Genomic DNA, 23,414 nt, shown 5'->3' on the forward strand with positions numbered 1-23,414 from the left:
GCATCGGCAACCAGAGGCTAGAAACCAAATTCATTAGCCCAAATCCTGAACTCGAGATAGGCATGGCAAATTCAGTTGCCTTCCTGGGTTTCTTCGGCAAGCCCTGTAAATACTGAAGTGGGGAAGAAAAAAAAAAGCCACAGAAACTTTATTGCAACTATATTGAAAGTCTGGGGAGGAAAACGCCACAGAAGATGCTGTTCTGTTAGAAGATGCTTATTAGGACAATCGAAAACAAAAGATTTCTCTGTTTCATTATTATTATTTTATTTTCTTCCTGAAAATGTGCAAGAAGAGCTCATCTGGGTGGCCTGTGGTTTGTATGGGAGAGGGGTGGGGAAATCCACTCTGACTATAATTTAAAAGAGAACGAATTCTTAAAATAGAGATGTTGGTGTTGCAGAAAACCCCGCACTACACCCACTATGCGCTCTGAAGACCCGAAGTCCGAAGTGAAGACGTCGGTCACCACTGAAGCTTCTCCTGCGACCAGGCCCAGGGGGTTCCCTGGAGAAATAGTCACAGCATTGAAAGTAGTATTTAACCCCAAGGAAATCTACTCTTGTGGGCCTTTGCAAAACAATGGACCCCACGTGATCGGGGATGTGGCGGAGAAGGGAGGGTGACATTTCCTACAAGGTGCATTAAAGGAGGGGACGCGCGTGCCGCTCTCCCAGGTTTCGGACGGCTGCTTGTTTTGTTGTCTCCGAGGCTCAGGTTGCCTGCGTCCAAGAGAGACGTTCGGAGACATCCATCTTATTTTGTTTGAAAAGTTACTGGTTCAAGTTGTCAGTGTGTGACAGCTCGGAATACAGCTAATTTGCGACCGCCCCTCCTCTCTTCCCTGAGGATCTCCGAGGCAGGGAAGCGGACCCAGTGCCGCCGCATTCCCGCGCGAGAGCAGAGCAGGGCAGCGTGGGGGCGGGGACCCACGAAGGACGGAGCTTTGTAGAAGACACCGACTCTCGGGATAAAGGCCGACTGGAGAAAAATCTGGCCCGAGTGATGTAAACAGGAGGGAAACCTAGGGCGCCGCCAGAGTTCCACAAGGCGGGCCTTGCACCCGCGATAATCTGCGGGAGCACCAGCTTCCCTAGGCGAGAGCTCCAGGAGCGCTGTGACCAACTCTCCACGCCTGGTGCCGGTTCGGAGCTGCAGAAGTTAGTGGGAGTTAGAACTCCCTGGAGCAGCTGTTCGAAGTCCCCTACCCTTTGCAGAAGGACGCGCCCGACCAAGCACAGCCCACGCGCCAGCAGCAAACAGATTGGCGTGGCCGGGGCGTGGCCGAAGGGGCGGGCCACGCCCTCTTTCCCAGTTCCCCTCCACTTCCCACTCCTATTGGTCACCAGGATGGCCAATGAGCGCTCGGATCGCGGTCCTACCCTGGGTCTGACTCGAAAGCTCCTGCCAAAACTTTGGGAGTTTTTAGAGAGGAGTTTTTTTTTTTCTTCTTATTACTTTTTTTTTCTTTTTAAACTAACGGACTATTATTGTTATTGTTTTAAATTTAGCTGTTAAGGCTTAGCTGTTTGAGTGTTTCTTTCGGTGCCCGGCGCCTGTCTCCCCGGCTTCCCTGGCGTTTGTGGAGCCGCGGCCCCCGCCCGCCTAGCGGCTCCAGCACCCCTCGCTCGCCTACAGCCCGCGGGGAGCGCGGGCGCCGCGCCGCCTTTAAAGTGAGGCCAGGGGCCGAGGCCGTGAGTGGCCGGGATCCGGCCCTCGCCTCCTCCCTCGGTGGCGCTAGGGCTCCCTGGCCTCCCTTCAGTTCGGACGGAGAAGAGTAAGCGGATCGTCCCCGGCTGGGCTGCCGCCTCCTCCTGGACTTAGCGCGCCCCTCCCCGCGCCCCTCCCCACCCACCGGGCCCGGCCAGGCCGCGGCGGCAGCTCCGTGCACCCCGCCAGAATGTTCGCCGCCGGGCTGGCTCCCTTCTACGCGTCCAACTTCAGCCTCTGGTCGGCCGCCTACTGTTCCTCCGCTGGCCCGGGCGGCTGCTCCTTCCCCCTGGACCCCGCTGCCGTCAAGAAACCCTCCTTCTGCATCGCGGACATCCTGCACGCCGGCGTTGGGGAGACGGGGGCGGCTCCGGAGGGTCTGGCGGGGGCCTCGGCCGCTGCCCTCACCGCACACTTGGGATCGGCTCACCCGCACGCCTCTTTCCAAGCTGCCACCAGATCCCCGCTTCGACCCACCCCGGTGGTGGCGCCCTCCGAAGTCCCGGCTGGCTTCCCTCCGCGGCTGTCCCCGCTCTCAGCCGCCTACCACCACCATCACCCACAACAGCCACCGCAGCAGCAGCAACCGCAGCAGCAGCAGCCTCCGCCTCCACCCCGGGCTGGAAGCTTGCAGCCCCCAGCCTCCGGGTCGCGGCTGGTCCCGAATCCCCACCATAGCGCTTCCGCCCCGGCCCCCTCCAGTAAGGACCTCAAATTTGGAATTGACCGCATTTTGTCTGCAGAATTTGACCCAAAAGTCAAGGAAGGCAACACACTGAGAGGTAGGTCTTGGGCGAGAGGCTGCAGGCCTCTGAACAGGGCACTGACGCACTCCCCGATCCTTGGGCCATTTGGGATTCCTTTGAGTGTTTTCACAATTAAGGACAAATCGGTAAAATGAGGGAGAAGAGAATGAGTTGTAAGGAGACTGTGAAACATTAGGTTTAAAACTCACCTGCTCTACATTTAAAAAAAAAAAGAGGAAGAAGAATCCAGAGATGCTTTAAAAACACATGCCACGGAATCAGTATTCATAAAAACGTTGGTGTAAATAATATTTGCTAAAATGACTATCATCTCTCTGTCTCTTTAATCACGTATCTACAAAGAGAACTACCTTATTTGGCAGGAAAAGCCCTTTTGGGAACACTTTCCCGTCCATTTGTCTGCTTTCTAGTGAAATTCCACCCAAGGAATATAGATGAACAATATTGACTCTAAACTCCCAAGAGAGCAGGGTGAGGGATCCTTTGGAGGGACAGTTTAGGTCTGTGGAATTCTTGGAAGGCACCTGAAAGTGACTTCGTTTAGGCCTCTTTACCTGAAGTCCTTCCTAGCTGTATGCGTGGACGTGCACCTGTGGGACACACAGGAACAGTTCGTGCAGTGCCCCTGGGCCACTGTCAGGAGAGAGGCGTCCCGGCGGCGCGGAGACAGAGGTCTCTCACCACTTCCCTTCAGGGAAACGGAACGGAGGGGTGGGGGAGGAGACGAACAAGTCCCAGAGAGTGTGAGTGTGGCTTTGCCGGAGGGGTAACAACTCTTCTTTTTCCTCGTCCCCAGATCTCACATCGCTGCTAACCGGCGGGCGGCCCGCGGGGATGCACCTCCCCGCTCTGCAGCCCTCCACCGGCCAGTTCTTCGCGTCTCTAGATCCCATTAACGAGGCTTCTGCCATCCTGAGTCCCTTAAGCTCGAACCCGAGAAATTCAGTTCAGCATCAGTTTCAAGACACCTTTCCAGGTACGGAAACCCTCCTGATCGACGGCCTAACGGGCAGGTCGACTGCCAAAACACTTAGGACTGGAGTATCACGTGGCCACCGAGGTGTAGCAATCCCGGAGTTGATGCGGGAGGCTACCACGTCCGGAGAGAAACCGAAAGATTTCTCAGTGAGCTAGCTCATTCTTCGGTCGGCTCCCGGGGTTAAGGGGTGGAGAGCCTGGGGAGGGAAGAAAGTGTGCGCGAGCGGGTGGGCTGCGGGGGGGGGGGTTCCCTAGTCTTTTCGCCCGAGAGGGTGCTTTGAAAATGCAGCAAGTGGTGGTGTTATTAACATACACTCATTTTGGAATGATCTTAAACATTTGCCGGAAGCTTCCGTCTTCACGATGGGCATGGATGCGAGTACACACACACACACACACACACACACACACACAGAGTGGAGAATCGAGGCTGTCATCTTTAGATCCTTTAGGCCGAGGTGCATTTTCGCCTGCTCTTAGCATGCCTGATGGCCATGCATTCGGTTTATGTCTTTACTTTGGAATTAATCGGTGAAACGCCGGGCTTCTCCACTCCAGACTCGCGTTAGGCCTTCGGCCTATGGTCTTAAGAGCCGTACATTTCCTTCTTAGAGAGGCCATTCTGTGTCTGCGTGAAGGGCTTTCAGAGCCAACTGTTAACGTAAAACAAGTTTAAGCATCACAGTGAGCCCCAGGCGTGCAGGCCGCGGATAGGGCACTAACTGAGTCCTCCTGTCTCTCTCTTGCTCCCGCATGGTGGCAGGTCCCTACGCTGTGCTCACGAAGGACACCATGCCGCAGACGTACAAGAGAAAGCGCTCGTGGTCACGGGCGGTCTTCTCCAACCTGCAGAGGAAAGGTCTGGAGAAAAGGTTTGAGATTCAGAAGTACGTGACCAAGCCAGACCGAAAGCAGCTGGCCGCGATGCTGGGTCTCACCGATGCCCAGGTAAGCCAGCTCTGGCCCCGACGCACAGCCCCCTTGACGGGCAGCAGCTCGCGGCCTAGCCCCAAGGCCCCCTCCGCCGGCCGACTCTCCTTTTGCAGTGGAAACACTAGATCTCGAATTTCAGGAGACTAGGTGGACTTCTCAATTTGAGCTAGGAGAGAGGAAGGGGGTGGGGGAGAAGGACAGAAAGAATAGCCCATCCCCAAAGAGGTTTGTCAACAAGCGCTGCGTGTTTATTTTGGCCAACAAGCGAAAGCATGTTGCCGAGAAGGCAAAGAGGCAGCAGGAGATAATAATTATATACTCGACTGTAGCACAATTTGCTGTAGGAGGCAGTTTATTTCAGAAGAGATAAAACTCCAAAGTCAAGAGATTGTTGTTGTTTCTTCCCCCCTCCTGTCCTCCCTCCCTCATCCTCCTGCTGCTGCTGCTGGATTGTGAAATCCCCAGTTGTGAGGAAGTGAAAACATTATTTCAAACGGAATTACTTAGCCCCAGTAGGGCAAGAAGTCCGCTTGGAGCTGCCACAGTCAGTCCGATTTTCTAACGGCATAATGGGAGGGGGAAGGGAGGAAGAGAAAGAAAAAGAGATTTTCTTAGAACACCCAAGAGCATTTCACCAGGTTCTGCCTAGTTGAGTTTCTTCTTTTTCCACGACAAATCTTCAAATAGCAAATCTATTGTGCCTGAATTCAATATGTTTTTTTTTCTCAAGTTCAAGGCCTGTTTTTTATTTTTTTTTTTTAAGTTTTGAAAATAGAAGAGCCACCGTTCTCGAACACCTCACCACAATGGCCCTTGCTCCCTGGGTGCTTCTGTCCTCCATCACACAACTCCCCTCCCCAGCACACACACTGGAAGAGCCCAGCCGTTTTCCACCAGCTGTGGATGTTATTTTTAAAAGGGAAGCTGGAACTTGTGTGAACGCATTGGGACCCCCAGGGGATTGTATATTTATATAGATTCTCCGCCCCATCCCTACCCCCTTCCTCCACTTTGCACAGGTTTAATTCCAGTGTTCTCTGAGCCCACAGAAGGATTAGTCTATCCCGGGCAGGAGCAGGGTCCTTATCAGCTTCTGAGTACACACATGCCAAGGAAATGCTCTCTTATAGAAAGTCCATTGGTGCCCCACCCCACTGGGATTAACTCTTTGAACCCCCTTCCCCCTTTGTTTTCCACGGTTGCTCCTTAAAAAGAATTGTTTTTGTAGGGACTTGCCTTGGGTAGTGGCAGTAGAGGAGGGGCCCAACTTAGCAGGGATTCTTAACATTGGGTCACCAAACCCTTGAAACTGTGTGCAAAATCTTGGGTATATGTGCATTTTCCTGGGTCAGGGGTCCATAATTGTAATCAGATTCGTGGGAGGGGGGTTCCTGGCTCAAGTGGGGTCAAGAAGCATCGACTTAGAGCATTGATCCTCCCTAGTTTGAGGGCAAGGTGCAGGGATCTGCCTTTCCAACAGGCATCCAGGTCACTCCAGGCTAGCAGTCGGAGGGCCACATTTTGAGAAACAGTCCTAGTTGCTTCCCTAGGCGAGGGTCTCTGGTGATCCTCGTGGTTTCCCTGGGCTGCCTCTCGGTCCCTGCTTCTAGCACAGTACCTGGCCTGTGGTAGAGGTGCTGGGGACAACTGGCGACGCTTTCCCGCCTTTGGGAGTGCCCCAGGGTGCGCGCAAGTCCAATAGGAGCTAGCCTGCGTCTCACCTCCGTGTCCCTATTTGTCTCCCGGTGCGGCGCGGCGCAGGTGAAGGTGTGGTTCCAGAACCGGCGGATGAAGTGGCGACACTCCAAGGAGGCCCAGGCCCAGAAGGACAAAGACAAGGAGGCTGGCGAGAAACCGTCGGGCGGAGCCCCGGCTGGCGACGGCGAGCCGGAGCTGAGCCCCAGCCGCTCGGAGGGCGAGGCTGAGAGCGAGAGTAGCGACTCCGAGTCTCTGGACATGGCCCCCAGCGACACGGAGCGGACTGATGGGGCCGAGCGGTCTCTGCACCAAACGACGGTCATCAAGGCCTCGGCCGCCGGCGCCCTCCTCGCCGCCAGCAGCGGAGGCAGTGGCGGGAGCGGCGGCGGCGGCGGCGGCGGTTTTAACTTCGGCGTCCTCAGTAGCGGCAGCACCGGCGGCGCCGGGAGCTCCGGCGGCCACAGCAGCGGCAGCGGCGCCTCGGAGCTGCTCCCTGCGCTCCAGCCAGCCCTTGGCAGCGCCCCCAAAAGCCCCGAGCCCGCCCCGGCGCCGCTCGGCGGCCTCTAGACTGGACGAGGTTGGAGGAGACGCGGGGCCCTGCGTGCAGGCTCCCAGCCTTCCAGTGTGGGCTGGATTCTGTGCCTACTTTCCAGTGGCGGCGGGAGTCCCAGCTTGCGCATCGCTGTCCCGGCCGGTGCAGCCCACCCCTCCCAGAGCCGAGGGGAGTCGGAATGCCTCTCGCCAGGCTCCCAGCGCCCGCCGAGCACTTTTGCCTGGATACAAGCAGCTCGCACTGTGAAGCGTTGGACTAAACAGTCCTCCCCGCATTAGGGGTCGTGGCGGAAAGACGATGCACTTAGGATGCCACAGACTTGTAAATAAAATGTTTACTATGGTTTGTAAAGGCCGCTTGGCTTGCTGGGGCGATGCAGTCGTTAGGGTCTGGAATCTCCGACCCGGACCTTAGCTCCGGGACACTGCAGGTCCGAGCAGCTGTAGGTGGGGGACTAGAATTTCGGGGGAACATGCTGCAACCTCAGAGCCACCTTGCTGCAGAGATCGGCGCCGGGGCTTAGGGGTTCCACCAGTTCAGAGGTCTCGTAGGCCTCACTAACCACCACTGATCTGGCGATCGCAACGCTGAGTGTGGCCTGAGAGCTCAGTCGGCCATAGAATCTGTCAGGCCTGTCGGGCAGATGGCTCCCCCAGCTGGAGTCAGGACGCGAGGAGTGTGCGCACCAGCCTTCCGCAGCTCCAGCTTAAGCAGAGTTGAGTGGAGAAGACAGTGGTGCGGGACAGGGTCAGCCTAGCGACAGCTAGTACTAGAGAGGCAATTCCAGCGCAAACTGCCCCTTGCTTGGGGATGGAGTAGGGGACGCAGCAGGTTTGTAGTGTCTAGAGAAAAGGGTAGACGGAATAGACAGGTCACAGGAGTTAGGTCTGGAAGCCTGAGGCTGAGATAGCTTGAAAGCTGCTAAAACATTTGCAGGGCAGGATGGTGATCTTTTCAAGGTCCCCTCCCTTGTCCAAGGTTGAGGAGGAGCCCAAACCAGAACTCGGAGTTCCTGGCTCCCATTTGGCCAGTGAAGGATCTGCTAAACCGCACACCATCTGCCCCCCCCATCGGCGTGTACACAGACACACAGACACACACACAGACACACACACACGATCTTCCTTTGCAGTTGGGCCGCTACAGGTGTCCAGTTGAACTCTTACCCCACCCCAAGCTGGGGTGAGATGAAAGGCAGTTTCCCCATCACACTGCAACTGGAATATAGCACATCTATTTTGTCTCCATGTTGCTACTGGGATGGACCATTCAATTCTTTTCTCTTTTTTTGAAATCTTGAAGCGTCAAATCTCTCTCCGAAGACACCCATGCCCCCTCCCCTGGAAACCACGAAATGTTCGGAGTTGGTAAAAACTGATTTCAGGAGATTTTAGAACAAATAGACATGGTGGACGAACCTGATCATCCGGGTCTATCTGACACTGAGCTGGGGCAAAGCCACAGGCCTCTTACAGGCCCGTCATCCATTATGGGAAGCAGGTTGTCACATGGAACCCGTTAGGGAGAGAGAGTGTTGCTCCTGTGTAGATACTGAGGCCAGCAAGCCTAGGACCCACTCCAGACCCCTGGCCTTATCCAGAAGGCTCCTAGCAGCTCCCTGGTCTAGCTTAGCTGTTTCCCCATTTTGACCCATTCGCTTGAGCACAAAGACCTCTTTTCTAGACGTCTGCGTCCAAGGGCAGAGTAGAGGTCTCAGATTTAGTCTCCTTTGGCCTGGCTCAGCTGGTCACCTGGGCAAGCCCCAGAGTGCAGCCCAGGGATGCAAGGCTGACTATTGCCTGCTGAAGTGAACCACTCAACCCCCCCAATGGAGCTGAACCCCTAGAGAAACGTGCACAGGGGGGAGGGGAACCACCGGGGTGGTCTGGCCTAGGAAAGATGAGAAAGGTAAAGTGCCCCAGAAGGGACCTCAAGTTAAATGGGGACACCAGCCAGCTGTTATCCCTAAATGGAGCATATGTTTGGGGGTGATTGCAGTCTCCACACTTGCTGTGAGTCCCAGCCCTGGGTTAGGATGACTCCTCTACACCACAGGCTTTGCTACCTGAACTGTAGGAGTCTCTCTGTACCTTTATTTTGCCTTCACTTCCGAAATTCATTTCCTCCCAGTACAGAAATCCTGAAATCCTGAAACCAGGACATCCCAGGAACATCGAATTTTGAGGCACTTAAATTCAGTTCTGGCTGGGAAGGCAAGCTGAGGAGGGGGTCGTGCTTTCTGTGCATCGCAGCTACCCCTCCTCACGAGGCCCGCGAGGAGCTCACGATCCCACACCCGCGCTGCATTTTCCTGTCTGGGTCCTGGGCTTTTGAAACTGAAGGAGAACTTTTCACTCAGGGACTTCAGGCATGTGATCTCAGGTAGAATTCGCCCTTACCCCAGTCAGGTTTCGCCAGACTACAGGGCACGGTGGAGCTGAAGGGCTGGGAATGAAATGGGCCATCGGGAGTCAGGATGCTCCTGGGCGGGGGTGGGGGTGGGGTCGTCACAGGAGGCGCCCCTTCCTCAGCCACCACGGTGGTCTGTCGTTCCTGAATATTTTCCCCGTGAAACATTAGCGGGTCTGTCCCCTGGGCTGTGGAGTTCTTCCAGATTTTCATCAGGAACGGAGTATAATAAGCCCGGGAGAAGTTTAAAGTTCATTTTGAAGGAAAGCTGCCGGGTCGGAGGGTCTGTCTAGGCGGGATGGAAGCAGCATTTCGGGCCAGGCCGCGTCATCCCCGGGACTGCTCGCTCGGCCCCGTGTACGGGGATTTTCCCGAGGGCGCTCGATGCTAGCAAGAGTGGCCAGGGAAGCTAGAAATTCTTGAACTAAGACCGAGATTTCGCAGGCACGGAAGAAAAGGCACAGCGCCCCAGGTCCGCGGACCCCAGACCGGCCCTGGCCCGCAGAGCTGGGGCTTGGAGGAGGCGGGTTCGCCCGGGCCCAGGGCCCCAGAGAAGAGCAGAGCCGAGCTCCCCGCCCTTACCCCCGCACCCCGCCCCAGGCTTCGCCCTTTGCTGAAAGCAGTAATAACTCTTTGCCCAGAGCAGGGCCCCACCTCGCCAGCCCCGGAGCCCTGGCGGCGCCAAGCCCTCCGAGCAAGGTTACCTCTGCGCAGCTCTGAGCGCGCAGAGGGCGGGCGAGCAGCGCGCGCCTCTCTGGGACTCGAGGGGGATCGGCTACGCCCCTCGGGTGCACGCACGCCACACACACACACAACTCTTACACACGTAGGTCAAATACAAATACACAGGCCCTCAGAGGCACACAGAAACGCAGACGCGGACGGGCTAGTTCAGCAAATAAAGTTCCACGTTCTCCTCCAGATGGCAAAGCAAAGTGAAGAGACTCACACCGCCTTCCTCTGCCAGTGTGGGTGCCTGGGGCGCTTGTCTCTAGAAAAGTTTTCTTGCGCCAAGATTCGCTGACTAAGCCACTGAAAGCAGGCACCGCATTCCCCTGCGCTTGTCTGCCTCAGCCGAGGGTGGGCAGGGGCCGCGATGCCGGGACTTGTTGGGAGCGTGTAGCCGTCGCCGTCCTGTCCCCAGTGAGGCTAAAACTGTCCGATCCTGTGGCACTTCAAGGAGAGGTCTTGCCTCTAACGGAGGCTGTGGCCCTCATACCCTCCAATGGAGATCATCCCTTGTCTCCACCCGCCCCCCCCTCCAGCTAGGATTCGCTCGTATGGTGGAGGTGGGGGGCAGTTGCTCAGACTCCAGTTGTCACAGATCCTTCCAAACTTCAGAGGGAACGAGCGGCTCTGGGATCTTTTTGTGGCCGCTCCCTCTAACTAGGGTCTGAAGTGGGGTGTGGGCAAGTGTTCTAGTTTGCGGCCAGCTTGGCGCAGGTGAGCTCTGAGTGCCGGACCTACTTGGTCCCTCCTGCTCTAGGTACCAGAAGCCGACATACCGGGAAGGTGACCTCGGGTTCTCCCGTAGCCACAGCCTCCGGGAGCTTTGGGGTGCGCTGCAGCAGGGGATGTTCTGCGGGCGTTTTAGACTTGAGCTTTAACCTATTCCCGGATCTGACCCCACCAAAGTCCTCAAGCAGTGGCGGACTTTAAACAGACTGGGAGTGCAGGATGCGCCAGGCGCAGATCTGGAGCCAGAAATGAGAAGTCAGAGGCTGAGGTCGACACACCCTCCTCCGGTTTGCGCGCCCTAGTCTTCCCTCCACCTTCGTCCTTATTTAAGAAGGAAATGCTGGTAGAGGGACTGAGAGCTCAGACCTCCCCGTGCGACGCGGTGATACTACTTTAAAGATGCTCGAGAGGGCCCTAAAGGCTCAGGGCCCTCAAACCCCCCCCCTTTAGCCTGGGGTAGGGGTAAGGGGGTTGCACACACTGTGGTCTTTGTGAAGATGCAACTGCTGGGTTTTAAGGAGGACTTTAACGGCAGGTGTTCAAGCTGGGGGTGATACACCCCGATTTACTGTGCTTATGTCTGGCTCACAGCCTCACCTTTGAGGTTGTGATGGGATTGGCCGGCGTCCCAAAAACGAACGATCCTCCTTCTCCGCGGCTTCTCACACACACGGATATTAGAACCTGCAGCGCGCACCCCTGCAGCGGTGCCCTTTGGGAATCCCAACTACTTACATGGGATGTACTTTCTAAGATATCAGTCCACCCGGGTTCTAACGGAGCACAGGCTCTGCCCAGACCGGCTGGGGGGGCCTCTGAGCTTGGAAAATCCCAAGGTCCCTGGGTTCCTTAGCTGCCTTGCCCTCACTCACTTTAGGAATGAAGATTAAATGTCCCCGCAGGTATGATTACTTCATTTTAAAGGATGAGGCAACGGAGGCCGGGAGTCTTGACGTTTGCCCAAGATCCTCTAGAGAGTGAGTGCCAGGACTCGGATGGGCCATGGGGTTAGTGTCTCTGAGGTGCCAAAGAAGGAGGGGGATCCTCGAGGAATCGCAGGCCTGGGCTTCCCCCGGGGTTGACGCACCTGCCCTTCAGCCTGCGCCCTTTCCGTACAGGTTTAGCTTTGCTAATAGTGTCTAGGGCCCGGGCCACACCCTGCTCACAGGAGTCTGCGACATCCTTGGTGCTCTTCCGTTTTCGTCGGTCGTTGCTGATAGTTGGGATTCTGGGCAGGACGCGGGGTGCGAGGCCTGACGGCGCCTGCCCCCGCAGCCGCCACGCCAGCTCCTCTCCTCCCTGCCCTTGGACTGGCCCCAGCCGCGGTAGATACTGAGCATCCTTCTTTTGTGCAATCCACAGATCAAGAACAGCGGCTACATCACCTGGCGCACGCTCAGAGCTCGCGTCTTCGGTGACCCCCAACGACTCTTTCTGGGGAGCGGGTATGGGAAGAGGCCGGCGGGTGGAGCGCGGAAGCCTGATCCCAAGCCGGAATAGGGGAACCCAAGCTAGCCCAAGAAGCATTCATTCATTCACCAATTACCGCGAGACCTTGGAAAATTTATGTAATCAATTGGCTTCAGTGTCCTCATCTGTATAGTAGGAAATAATCAAAGTTACCTAACTTATAAATTGCTGAGGGTTACTTGCGTTATTAAACGTGAAATGAGAATAGTGGGTGGCATACAATCAGTGCTGTCGGCTTTGATGTTATGAAATTCATTCATTCGTTTATTCACTGCAGTATTTGAGGTGCTTATTAGTATTTGCACAGTTGGAAAAAAATGCATGACAATCCTTACTCTCCAGGAAATTAAATCCATACATGGAGGCTCTTTAATGTGTGCAGTCACAGTGTCCCCCTGGAGTGGGGCGCGGGGTGGGGGGAGAAAAGCCTTTAAGGAGTATCCTAGAGTGCTTGGACCTGCTTCTGGAAGACAGCAGGGGTTGCCTCGCAGACCCAGACTCCAGGAGATACCCATTTGAACTTCTTCCTCTTGGTACTCCTGGCACTGTCCTCTGTGCCCACAGTAGGTGCTCAGTGCAGTGCTTGTGGGTGTGGTTGGGAGTTTTCCTTGGGAGTTGGAAGGGGACGAAGCTAGAATTTTCTGACACTTTGGCTCTGAGGGAAGCTTAACCAAGTGTCAGGGGTCCAAGGAGGGAAAAGTATGTGCCCGCTGCTGAGATCATGTCAGGACACATAGCACTTCAGGAGTTTTATTGAGTTCTTAATTAATCGCGTGGGGGGGGGGGTGTTCAAAACGGAAATACGATATCAACTGCCCCTTTAAGTGGCGGAAGTCACCCTCTGCGCGCGGTTGGAGAAATTCTAGCACCTAGCGCAGGGCTCGGCACAGGGAAGGCTACTCAGAAAATGTTTATTGAATAAACGAATAACACAATTACTGTGGCCCCTGTGGTAATTTAGAGTCTCAGTAGAGTCTCAGGAACAATAGGATCGCCTGGTTAGCACTGTAAACACAGGAGGAAGCTAAGAACAAAGTACAGAGCTACCGACTGGTGACCCTGGGAGAAGTGGACTTGGAAGCCACCAAGCATCTGACTGAGGATACCCAAGGGTCCCCGATACTAAGGCCATCACAGAGCAACGAGAAAACGAATTCACAAGCTGTGCTCAATACAACAGACGAAACGCTGTTCGCGCCAGTTCATCCTAGTGTTGAGTGTAGATGGGCACTGTTGGCCTCATCTTGTAAGCTGAATAACTCGTCCACAGTCACGTTGCTAGCGGTCGACAGAAGGACCAGGACTGAAGCCAAAATCTTTCTGGGCTTTTTCCGGACCCCACTGCGGCCTGGCCGCGCGGGGCACTGGGGCTGCGGGAGCATCTCTGGGCGCAGGGAAGGGCAGTGCAGAGCCGGAAAGAAGGGGCGATGAGCCGGCTTCGGTGGGTCTGCATCTCGCCTTCTCCGCCTGCTGCGCAGCAGCGCCCGTTTGTTTCGCCGGTTCCGCAGTTACCCTCACCACCCCCCCACCCGCAACTCGCCTCAGGTGATTTTCAGGTCAGTGAATTTCAGCCTCATTTTGCTTTATCAGGGCTGTTTATTTGTGTTTGTCGGAATCGGGTGAAGAAAGCACACCGCTTGGTTCCCAGCACGTGGTGGGAGCTCAAGAAATCAGCGGATGACGAAATGAAGGAGCAAATGAACTAATGCATGAATAAGACTGCGTTATCTCGCGATCCCCGCAGGCAATGGTCGCTGCATCCGGCCATTTTCTGGATCCCTCTATGGAGAGAATCGCAGGCCGTGCACACCCTCCAAGGGAGTGCCCAGGAGGCTCAGCGCTGTGCGAGCTCCCCGCCACCCCCTCCCCCAGCGCGCAGACCCGGCTCGAAGCCTCAGGTTTTCGGGGGTCGCCTGACTCCGCCCCGTTCGCCACTCTTTTGGGTCTAGTGGAGGGTCCCGGGTCCTCTGTCTTCTCAGATCCTCAACCCGCCGGCCGAGCACCGAATACAAGGTCAGTGTGGGCCCTCGGGCTTCGACGTCGCCGCGGTTGGTCCAGACATCAGCACCGCGCGGGTGGGCAGCGCTCGGGAGATCATCCCTGTAAGGCTGCTTCGGGTCCTCCTCAGCGATCTAAGCCAGACCCCTTGTCCCCGCCTCCCGCAGAGTCCCCGCTGCTTGTGCTGACCTCTCTTGCGCTCCAAGAGAGGTCAGCACAAGCAGAGGTCAGCACAGGCAGCAAGAGGTTGTGGTTGAACAAATGGGGTGAAAAGCTAGAAAGGAAAGGAGTCAGATACACAGTTTAGACATTGAATGACGAGTGTGATTTAAACTTTCCTATTTACTTCGGTCTTCACTCTCCCTTCTCCTCCTCTCTTGCTTTGGGCATCCCATTTATTTTTGTTTTTCCCTCTTCCCTTCCTGCGCTCGGGTCTTCCGTTGCTTCTGAGATTGTTCAAGGTTCCACTCAGGTCTTGAAGAGGAGCTGGGCCACGCTGGCTCGGTTCTGGGGCGATCAAGGCGGACAACGTAAGAGGCAGGGTGTGTGACTTTAGAGGAGCGACCTGGCACTCCCAGAGGTGGTGGACTCCAGCCTTGTCTATGAACCAAAATGTACCGAAAGGCAGTGATTTACTTTATGATTTTAAAAAAAAGGAATGGGCCCCTAAAAACAACATAAAAGACCCTCAAGGGCCCTTTCTCCCCAGAGGCATTGTTCAGGAGCCGAGGGCGATGTGTCTGTGACTCACGGGCCACCCGTAGCCTCCCTGTCATCCATCAACACACGCGCCCATGGTTTGAGCCCCGACTCCGTGCTGGGCGGGTTCTGGTTTAGGGATTGGCGGCGGCTCCGGCTGCAGCGATCTGAAGGCTCCCGGAAGTGTGTCCTCCGAACCAAAAGTTTCAGCAGCCGGAACCTTTCTTTCTCGTCTCTTTCCCACCTTTTTCGGTTTTCCTATCGCAGAAGAATGGTCGTAGGGAGACCCATCCTGCTTCCCGAATCCTCTTCCACGATGCCTGACAGTCAATTTGCTCAGCAACCTGGAGGCAGTTCAGTATCCCCTCTACTTACGTTAGGGGAACATACCTGACACAGAGCAGGGTCACAGTGATCCTCGTAAACAGATTCCCGCGCAAGAAGCGGAAATTGTTATTAAACTGTCACCAGTACTACCATCATCACACCGCTAATCTCTCCTGGATGGGGACGCCCCTTTCTTCGCGGTTTGAAATCACCCACGGTGGGGGCATGCAAGTGAAAGTAGAGGAAACAGACACGATCCTCTTCCACTCTTTCAGCGGGAATTGAAAATCTTGTATCTCATTTAACCTTCACAGCAACACTGGGCGGGAAGACACTATTCTTCCACTCTTAATGAGTAAGACGTAGAGGTTGGGTAGTTTGATCCTGGTACCTACTCAGCTGGCAGGGGGCGTGGCCAAACCTCCGACTCAGAAACCCACAAGTTTCTTGCCACAATTCCTGAACTGGTGGGCTTCTGTGAGTCACTCTACAAAGAAAAAGTTCAAAGTTCAACGAAAAGCTTTGCTCTCTTTTTTGATGACCTCTTCGGATCATTCTATCAAATACCCACCTTAAATTGTGAGTGTAGATGCAACCACATTGAAATCTATTAAGAATCCAGTCGCTTCACCCCCAGGGAGAGCGCATTCCGGGTAGGGAGAGCGCATTCCGGGTAGGCAGAGGATGACCACCTCGGGAGGTGAGGGCCTACTACAAAAACACCTTTAAGCGACTGGTTGCCACGTGCACTGACTGTTCCCTCCACCTTCAGCTGGACAGAAGTGAGCGGTCTTGAACTCAAAGGCGCTTTCCCCTCCGCGCTCAGTTACCTCTTTCTCTTTCCATCCTCTCCTGGCCTCCCCCAGGCCTCGCCTCCTTCCCGCTCCGCTCCATCTCTCCACCGCGACCTCTTTGGCTGCGGAGAGGAGCTTCCTGCAGGCTGTGGCCGGACTCCTAGCGCTGCTGTGCTGCCCTTGCGGCGACGGAAGAGCGAGGCGACCCGGGCAGCCGCCGCCGCCGCTACCAGCAGCGCTCTGTCGCCCGTCTCAGCCACCCGGGCCCGAATGAGGGGCCCGGCGCCGGGAGGCGGCGGGAGGCGGGCGGACCCCGGCTTCGGAGCTCAGCGCCGGGCGGGGCGGGAAATTTATGGTCTGTGTACACTTTCTGGCTCCAGAGGCCCACGCACCAGCAGCATGGTGCCACACGAGCCGAGGCCGCGAACTGGGGCCGCAGGCGCCCGGCCGTGTATGGTGCCCACGAGTCTCTCCTTCCTGCACGCTAAGCCCATAAACATCCCTGGAGGGAGCGGCTGAAAACGAAAGTCCGGGCGGGAGGTGGGCTCAAACCTAGGAAACCTATTCAGAGGCGCATCTATACTGGAGGTTGGGAATCGCGCCCTGGGTGCGGGTGGGATTGTAAGCCCAGTGTAGGGCTGAATGGTCCGCAGTGCGAACAGGTCACCGGTTCCATGTGTCGCTTACGCCCGGCGTCACGTCGAGGCCTAGACTCAGTCTTCGGCCCTTCCACCGGTGACAGATAAAAGGGCCCATCAAAAAGCCAGATTGTAGAGACACAGACGTAGAGAACAAACATAAGGACACCAAGGGGGGAAGGGGGGGTGGGTGGGATGAACTGGGAGATTGGGATTGATATATATACACTATGTATAAAATAGATAAGTAATGAGAACCTACTGTATACGACAGGGAACTCTACTCAGTGCTCTGTGGTGACCTAAACGGGAAGGAAATCCCCAAAACAGGTGATAAATGTATACGTAGAGCTGATTCACTTTGCTGAACAGCAGAAACTAACACAACATTGTAAAGCAACTATACTCCAATAAAAATTAATTATATAAAAAAAGCCAGATTGAATGAGAACTGGGTCCTGGGGTGTCGGTGGAGGCTAAGATGGTCCGCAACCGTCTGGGCAGGAAGGCCAACGCGGGGGCGACTAGGTAGAGATCTGAGCGCTCACACTTCATTGCTGCCTGCTTAGCACCAAATGTGTCCACAGTTTCCCAGGCCAGGCCATACCGGCACACAGGAACTGTGAACACTGAGGCCAGAGCAAGGCAGGTCCTTTTATTCGTGTTGTCACCTGGACTGGTGCCTTGCAGTGTAACCACATAACCAAGCCCCTGTAAGGACAGTTTAGCTTAACACAGTTTAACCAATAATACCGGGCACAGCTTTACAACTGACACATAGTAAATTGTTGCGTGCTTCTGTGTCAGGCACTGTTCTAAAAACTTCAGGGTGGCAGAGTCCATAAATACCGGCCATCTAGCAATTACCCGTGGGGCGTGTTAATTGCAGTAGTAATTGTGAGTCTCTCTGACACCGGCTTCTCTCCACCCTCTGCTTTCTTTTGATTTACTGTTGGGCCCGGGTCTGTGTACCTGGAAACTCTCCGAGACCCCAGGCTTGGTTAAAACGCAGGCTCCGGGATGCAGAAGGCCACTTAGGCAGGAGTGCCTTGCTGTTACAGCGTCTCTCCAAGGACACCTAATTCTTCTTGTCAGTGGTTCTTTACTTTGCATGGGGAAGGTGAAGAGGCGCACCTCCGGAACTTTAGCACCTTGAATTGGGTGCGTCCTGGGAGAGGGATGTGGCCTTGACAAAGATGGCCATTTATTGGAAAATAGGTGAAGAGGCAGGAGCAAGAGGGGGAGGGTGGAGTATGAGAGAACAGAGTGAAAAAAGAGAGACGGGAAATAGGAGGGAGAAGATGGCAACCAACAAAATAAGTGGGATTTTGAAGCATTTCTCACTTTTTTTTTTTCAAGGGGTGGGCGGGGTTGACACAACTGGTTTGGGGCTGGGCCATAAATTAATAGATTTATTCCTCAATCAGGAAAAAGCCATTACGATTTTCTTGGCTTCGTCTGTGGGAAAATAATTTCTTTGATTGAGTTGCCCCAGAAGACCCTCTGAAGTCCTCTCCTCCCCGCCTGGAACAGCCTCCTCTTTCCTGCCTGCCGGAAGGAGGGGAGAAGGGGAGACTCCAGGGAGAAGAGGCCTTTCCATCTTTTCCAGCATCTTGAATTTCACTTTCTGCATTTCTTTCTACTTCTTGATTTGATCCTCACTGCCTTGGAGACTTGGAAGCTCGGAGGGAAAATTCTCCCGCAGCAAGCCCGCCACCATCTCTGCTCTCCTTCCCTTAGGTCCTCTGTGTTGATCCAGACTGGGCCCTTGGTCTCTTGCCTGCCTGCTCTAGCACACTGAGGACTTTGGGTCTATGAGCAAGAGAAACCAACTACGGGGGCAGGGATGAGGCAAAAGTCTCCCTCAAAGGGAGGGAGGAGCCCCAGAGGAGGGTGGATGAAGCATTGTTCCTCCGGAACAGGGAGGAGCTGAGCTCTTCTTGTCAGTCCTTTAAGACTCCACGTGTGGTCCCAGGATCCTTAAGGGTCTCTGAGACCTTTTCAGAGAACTCCTGAGGTCAAAACTATTTTCACAATAAAAGGTTATTGACTTTTTTGCCAGTGTACAATGGAGTTTCCCAAAAGTCCCATTAGGCATGGTGACGTCATGGCTCTGATGGCCTGTGGAATGTGTTCCCGTTTTAGTACTTTTCAAGATGTACTTCTAGCACACTTAGTTTAATATCTATACCTGTGCCGTGTGGTTATTTACATTCAAATTAATGTAAGTGAAATGAAGTATTCATTTAAATATTTCAGCCTCACTGATTCATTGCCTCAGCCGTACCAGCCACACTTCCATTGTTCAGTAGCCACATGTGGCCAGGGACTCTCACATTGGACAGTGCAGATAAAGAATATTTCCATCATCATAGGAAGTTATTGGACAGAACTAATCTACAGGTAAATGTAAATACACACAATCACACAAACACATGCCCTTTAGCATCCTCAGTTTTTAAGATGGTAAAGAAGATCTGAGGCCAATACTGTTTGAGATTCTTCCCTTACAGTATTTTCAAGGTCACACCTTTGACATAGGCGTTGGAACAAGAGAGGCTAAATTTCCGTCTGGTCTCTGCACTCACTGTCTTCATGATCTTGGTCCATTTTCTTAACTCTGAGCATCAATTCCTGCTTCTGTAAAAAGGGGGTAATAGTTCCTGATAATAGACGGTGGAGAGGCAGTCATGAAGAGCATAAACTGAATGGGCTTATAGCTCAGCCCAGCTCAGATGACTCTGGGTTAGTTTGAAAACTTCTCCATGGCTCAGTTTCCTTATCAGGAAATTGGAATAATAATAATAATAATAATATACCTTACCTATAGGGTTGTTGTGAGAATTGAATTAGATAAGTGAAAAGCACTCAAGAATGAGTAACTGGCACATTGAAATTACTACTACTGGGGCTTCCCTGGTGGCACAGTGGTTAAGAATCCATCTGCCAATGCAGGGAACACGGGTTCGAACCCTAGTCTGGGAAGATCTCACATGCTGCGGAGCAACTAAGCCCGTGCGCCACAACTACTGAGCCTGTGCTCTAGAGCCTGTGAGCCACAACTACTGAGCCCACATGCTGCAACTACTGAAGCCCGCGCACCTAGACCCCGTGCACCGCAACAAGAGAAGCCACTGCAATGAGAAGCCTGTGCACCACAGTGAAGAGTAGACCCCGCTCGCCACAGCTAGAGAAAGCCCGTGCAGCAGCAAAGATCCAACATAGCCAAAAAAATAAATAAATAAAATAAATTAAAAAAAACCCGAAATTACTACTACATGTGTGTTGGATGATATTATTATTGTTATTACATATACAAAGTCCAAACCTTACTTGGTGACAATAAAAGTTAATTCTCCTCCCCTTTCAGTTACGCACACAGACACACACACACACAAAATTGTGGTAAACTACACACAACATAATATTTATCATATTAACCATCTTTAAGTGTACAGTGCAATAGTGGTAAGATATCCAGTTTCCATAATTTTTTCATCTTTCAAAACTGAAATTCTATATCCGTCAAAAAGGACTCCTTATCAGTAATATTTTATGCTGACTGTGAATTAGGCTCCAGGCTTTAGAATTTTAGTCGATGGTTTTGACTAAGTACTAATGATTCCAGTTAAGAAATCAATTAGTCATTTAAAATAGCTGAATTGGTTGGGAAAGGACAGCCAGAGTCCCCCAGATGTAATCAGTCTCCCTTGAATGTGCATTTTCCATTGATTCCTCTGTCTTTAACCCCTTGGATCCCAACAGCCCCCTCCTGACTAAGCACTGAATACAGCCTAGAGGTGAGGATGATGTGATGTTCCCCAAATGACTGCTTATCCTGGTTTTAGGGAGTTAATGATGGCTGGTGGGTTAAGTCACTGAATCTCTGAAATACTTTCCAGGAAGTATCTGAAAGCTTGATGTTACAATAGCAGATAAGAAAAATAAGCTCGAGATTAGTCTCTGTTTGCATCTCTAGGGCCTGGTGAAGGTTAACGATCATGAGAAGGACAAAAATCAGAATATTTCACAATCCTTTTGGTAGAGTGGGCAGGAGGAGAGAAAACAATATTCCCTAAAATCACCGTAGTCACTGGAAAGAATTCAATGCTTCCTCTGGGTAGTGTTTATCTCTCTCCGAGGATTTAGTTTTCTGCACTTTTTTACTGAAAAAATAAAATTTTCAGTGTGGATTTTCAATCGAAAATGTTAGATAAATACAATAGCTACACTGTGTAGGACACTTTCAGATGCAAGTAAAAAAGAGCTCAGCTTAAGCTAGCATAACCAATAGAGGAAATTTATTGCTTCCCATGATTGAAAAAGTATAGTGGCAGAGTCAGTTTCATGCATGGTTTGATCAAGGCTCTTGTTCTGTTTTCTGTGGGTTTCTCATCTTCTCGCTGTATTCATTTCATGCTCAATCTGGCCTCTCTCCTGGTATCAAGGCCTCCCTCATAGCTGTACATACTATACTGTGTTGAATAAGAAACTGTCTGTAACCCAGAATTCCCAGAAAAAGGCCTGGTGGGGTTGGCTTAGTTCACACACTCCTTCTTGCTCTACTCATTATGGTCAGAGGAAGGGAACATCTGGTTGCATTTGCCTAGGTGGCTTCTTTAGTCCTGATCACAGGGACCCCTGAAAGCACATTGGGAGGGAGGGTATTTGGAAAGGAGAACAGAGAATGGAAACTGAAGAGGCAATACAGGAATCCACTACTGTATGCATCTTCGTTTAGGGCACAGTTAAGTTGTCATCTTATTGTTCGTGATTAAGATCACTTCTTTTGTCGTATAAGCCGTGTGCTCTATGGGTGTAGAAGACAGTGCTCGGCCAAGCTGGAAGGGTATTCAATGGCAGACATCTTTCCAGCCTTGAGATGATGGCTCTTTTTTTCACATCTTTAACATTGTTCCCATGGTCAATGATTCCCATGTTGGGTTCTTATCTTATAGATGCTGTGACTTATCTAATTCATCTTGGATATTTGTTAAAATCCAGATTCTTACTGCTTGTCTGCTAGGTTCTGCCTTGCTAGGTCTTGGATAAGGTGATGACTAGATATTTAACAAGGTATCTAGGTGATTCCTATTATCAGGCTAGTTTAAGAAGTAGTAAACTAAAATTGGTTATGCTTTTTCTCTTTGCATTGGCTGCTGGGAAGCTTAGCGGGCTAATTCCTGAAAAGTGTTCAGGGCTGTATGGTGTGAATTTTGCACACTAATATTAGTCTTGGCAGCATTTTTCTTTTATCCATGTTTTCTTTCTTTCTTTTCTCTTTTCTTTCTTTTCTCAGTGAACAGGATCTTATTGTACCCTATATTTTTTGATATTCTATCTTAAATTCTTTTTGAATGCAGTAGAATATATCAGATAGGATTCTGGCAGGAAACAGAAAACACACTCAGCAGATTTTTGAAGAGACTTTTTCAGCAGGGACTATTTACTGTGGTGTGGACAGGATTCAGGGAACCCACAAGAGATGTGGAGGATCTAGTAACAGCTGGGAAACCATTCTGATCCCAGGTCTAAGGACTGGGGAGGTGTACATATTTCCTAGAGCTACTGTCACAAATTACTACAAACTGAGTGACTTAAACAACAGAAATTTATTCTGTTACACTTCTAGAGACCAGACGTCTGAAATGAGTTTCCTTGGGCTAACGTCAAGGTGTTGGCAGGGCTGGTTCCTTCTGGAAGGGTGCAGGAGGAAAACCCATCCATTGCCTCTTTCAGCTTCTGGTGGCTGCTGGAGTTCCTTGGCTTGCATCCGTGTCACTCCAGTCTCTGCTTTTCTGGTCACACAGCTTTCCTTCTGCGTCAAATCTCCCTCTGCCTTCCTCTTATGAGCACACGTGTTGCATTTAGTGCCCATCCAGATAATCTAGGTAAATCTCCCATTTCAAGATCCTTAATCACATCTGCAAAGTCCCTAATGCCATAGGAAGTAGCATTCACAGGTTCCAGGGATTAGAAACTAGTTATCTTCAGGGGCCATTATTCAGTCTCCCACACAAAGAATGGTGCTACTGGAGCCCAGAGCTGGCGAAGAGAGCACACTCAGCTATGGCTGTAGGTAGAAGGCACGGCCACCTTCACAATATTGTCCCCTGTCCCTGGAGGGAACAGGAGGAAGAAATACTCACCTGTTTTCTCTCCACCGCACCCCTGCCCTGACCTCCTGCTGCTGCATCCCATCAGCTAAGTGGGGAGATAAGGTTCATAGGAGTCAGCTCCTTGGGTACAGGGCAGGGCAGAGCAGAGAGAACGGGTCTGGAGAATAACCAGTCTGCAAGTGCACTGAAATACCAGCCCACCGCTGAGCTGCGGGCGGGATTGTGGTCCTGATCCCTGAGCTGTGTTTCTCAGAGGAGGGTCCCGTGCCAGAGTTAGCTGCTCAGACACATGCTCCAGCATTTCCATGGAAACCTTGAGTCCGGGCCCTTCCAGTTAAGCGGAGATGGCCTGAGAGATTTGAGGCCGAGTCTCAGTCCAGGGTTTGGGTTTCTCTTTGTTATCCCCGGTGCCCTAGTCTAAGGTAGCAAAAGGCTGTTGGGTTGACATTAAAGGGACTGAGCGGTAATAGGATCCCGGGAGTTCAGGAAACCACACTCTGAAATCAGCACCGGTCCTCTCTCTCCATCAGGTTTCAGTCCCAGGAAATTATGCTGCCTATCTTGTCTGCAGGAACCCATGCTGTTCTGAAGACTGGCAGTGGAATTCTGATACCCTGCATACCGTAGCTGCCATCTCCATAGAGAAATTTAAAACCAAGCTTGGATCAGCAAGAGGCTGGGGCCGGGCCTGGGTGATGGTGCACGAGCCCACGGGGCTGCAGCCATCTGTAGCACAGGTTCAAGCCATGCATTTCACAGCTTCTCTTTCCCTTTGCCACTTCCTAACAGGTACCCTCCTCCCTTCCTCTCCCAGGGTCCGCCTCTCAGCCAGGCCCACGGCCAGCAATTCTGCCCTTTTTTTC

General features: G+C 52.8%; 1 protein-coding gene across 1 annotated transcript; it reads left to right on the forward strand.

Moving 5' to 3' along the window:
• The first annotated feature begins 1,885 nt into the window (after nucleotides 1–1,885).
• HLX (H2.0 like homeobox) lies at nucleotides 1,886–6,948 on the forward strand. The gene is made up of 4 exons (XM_082662602.1): nucleotides 1,886–2,492; nucleotides 3,274–3,453; nucleotides 4,219–4,403; nucleotides 6,150–6,948. Exons 1-4 carry the CDS (start codon nucleotides 1,901–1,903, stop codon nucleotides 6,651–6,653), a joined length of 1,461 nt encoding a protein of 486 aa, XP_082518728.1. The 5' UTR covers nucleotides 1,886–1,900; the 3' UTR covers nucleotides 6,654–6,948.
• The last annotated feature ends 16,466 nt before the right edge of the window (nucleotides 6,949–23,414 follow it).

Source organism: Grampus griseus (genome assembly GCF_964374135.1).
Source record: "Grampus griseus genome assembly, chromosome: 1".
NCBI lineage: Eukaryota > Metazoa > Chordata > Mammalia > Artiodactyla > Delphinidae > Grampus > Grampus griseus.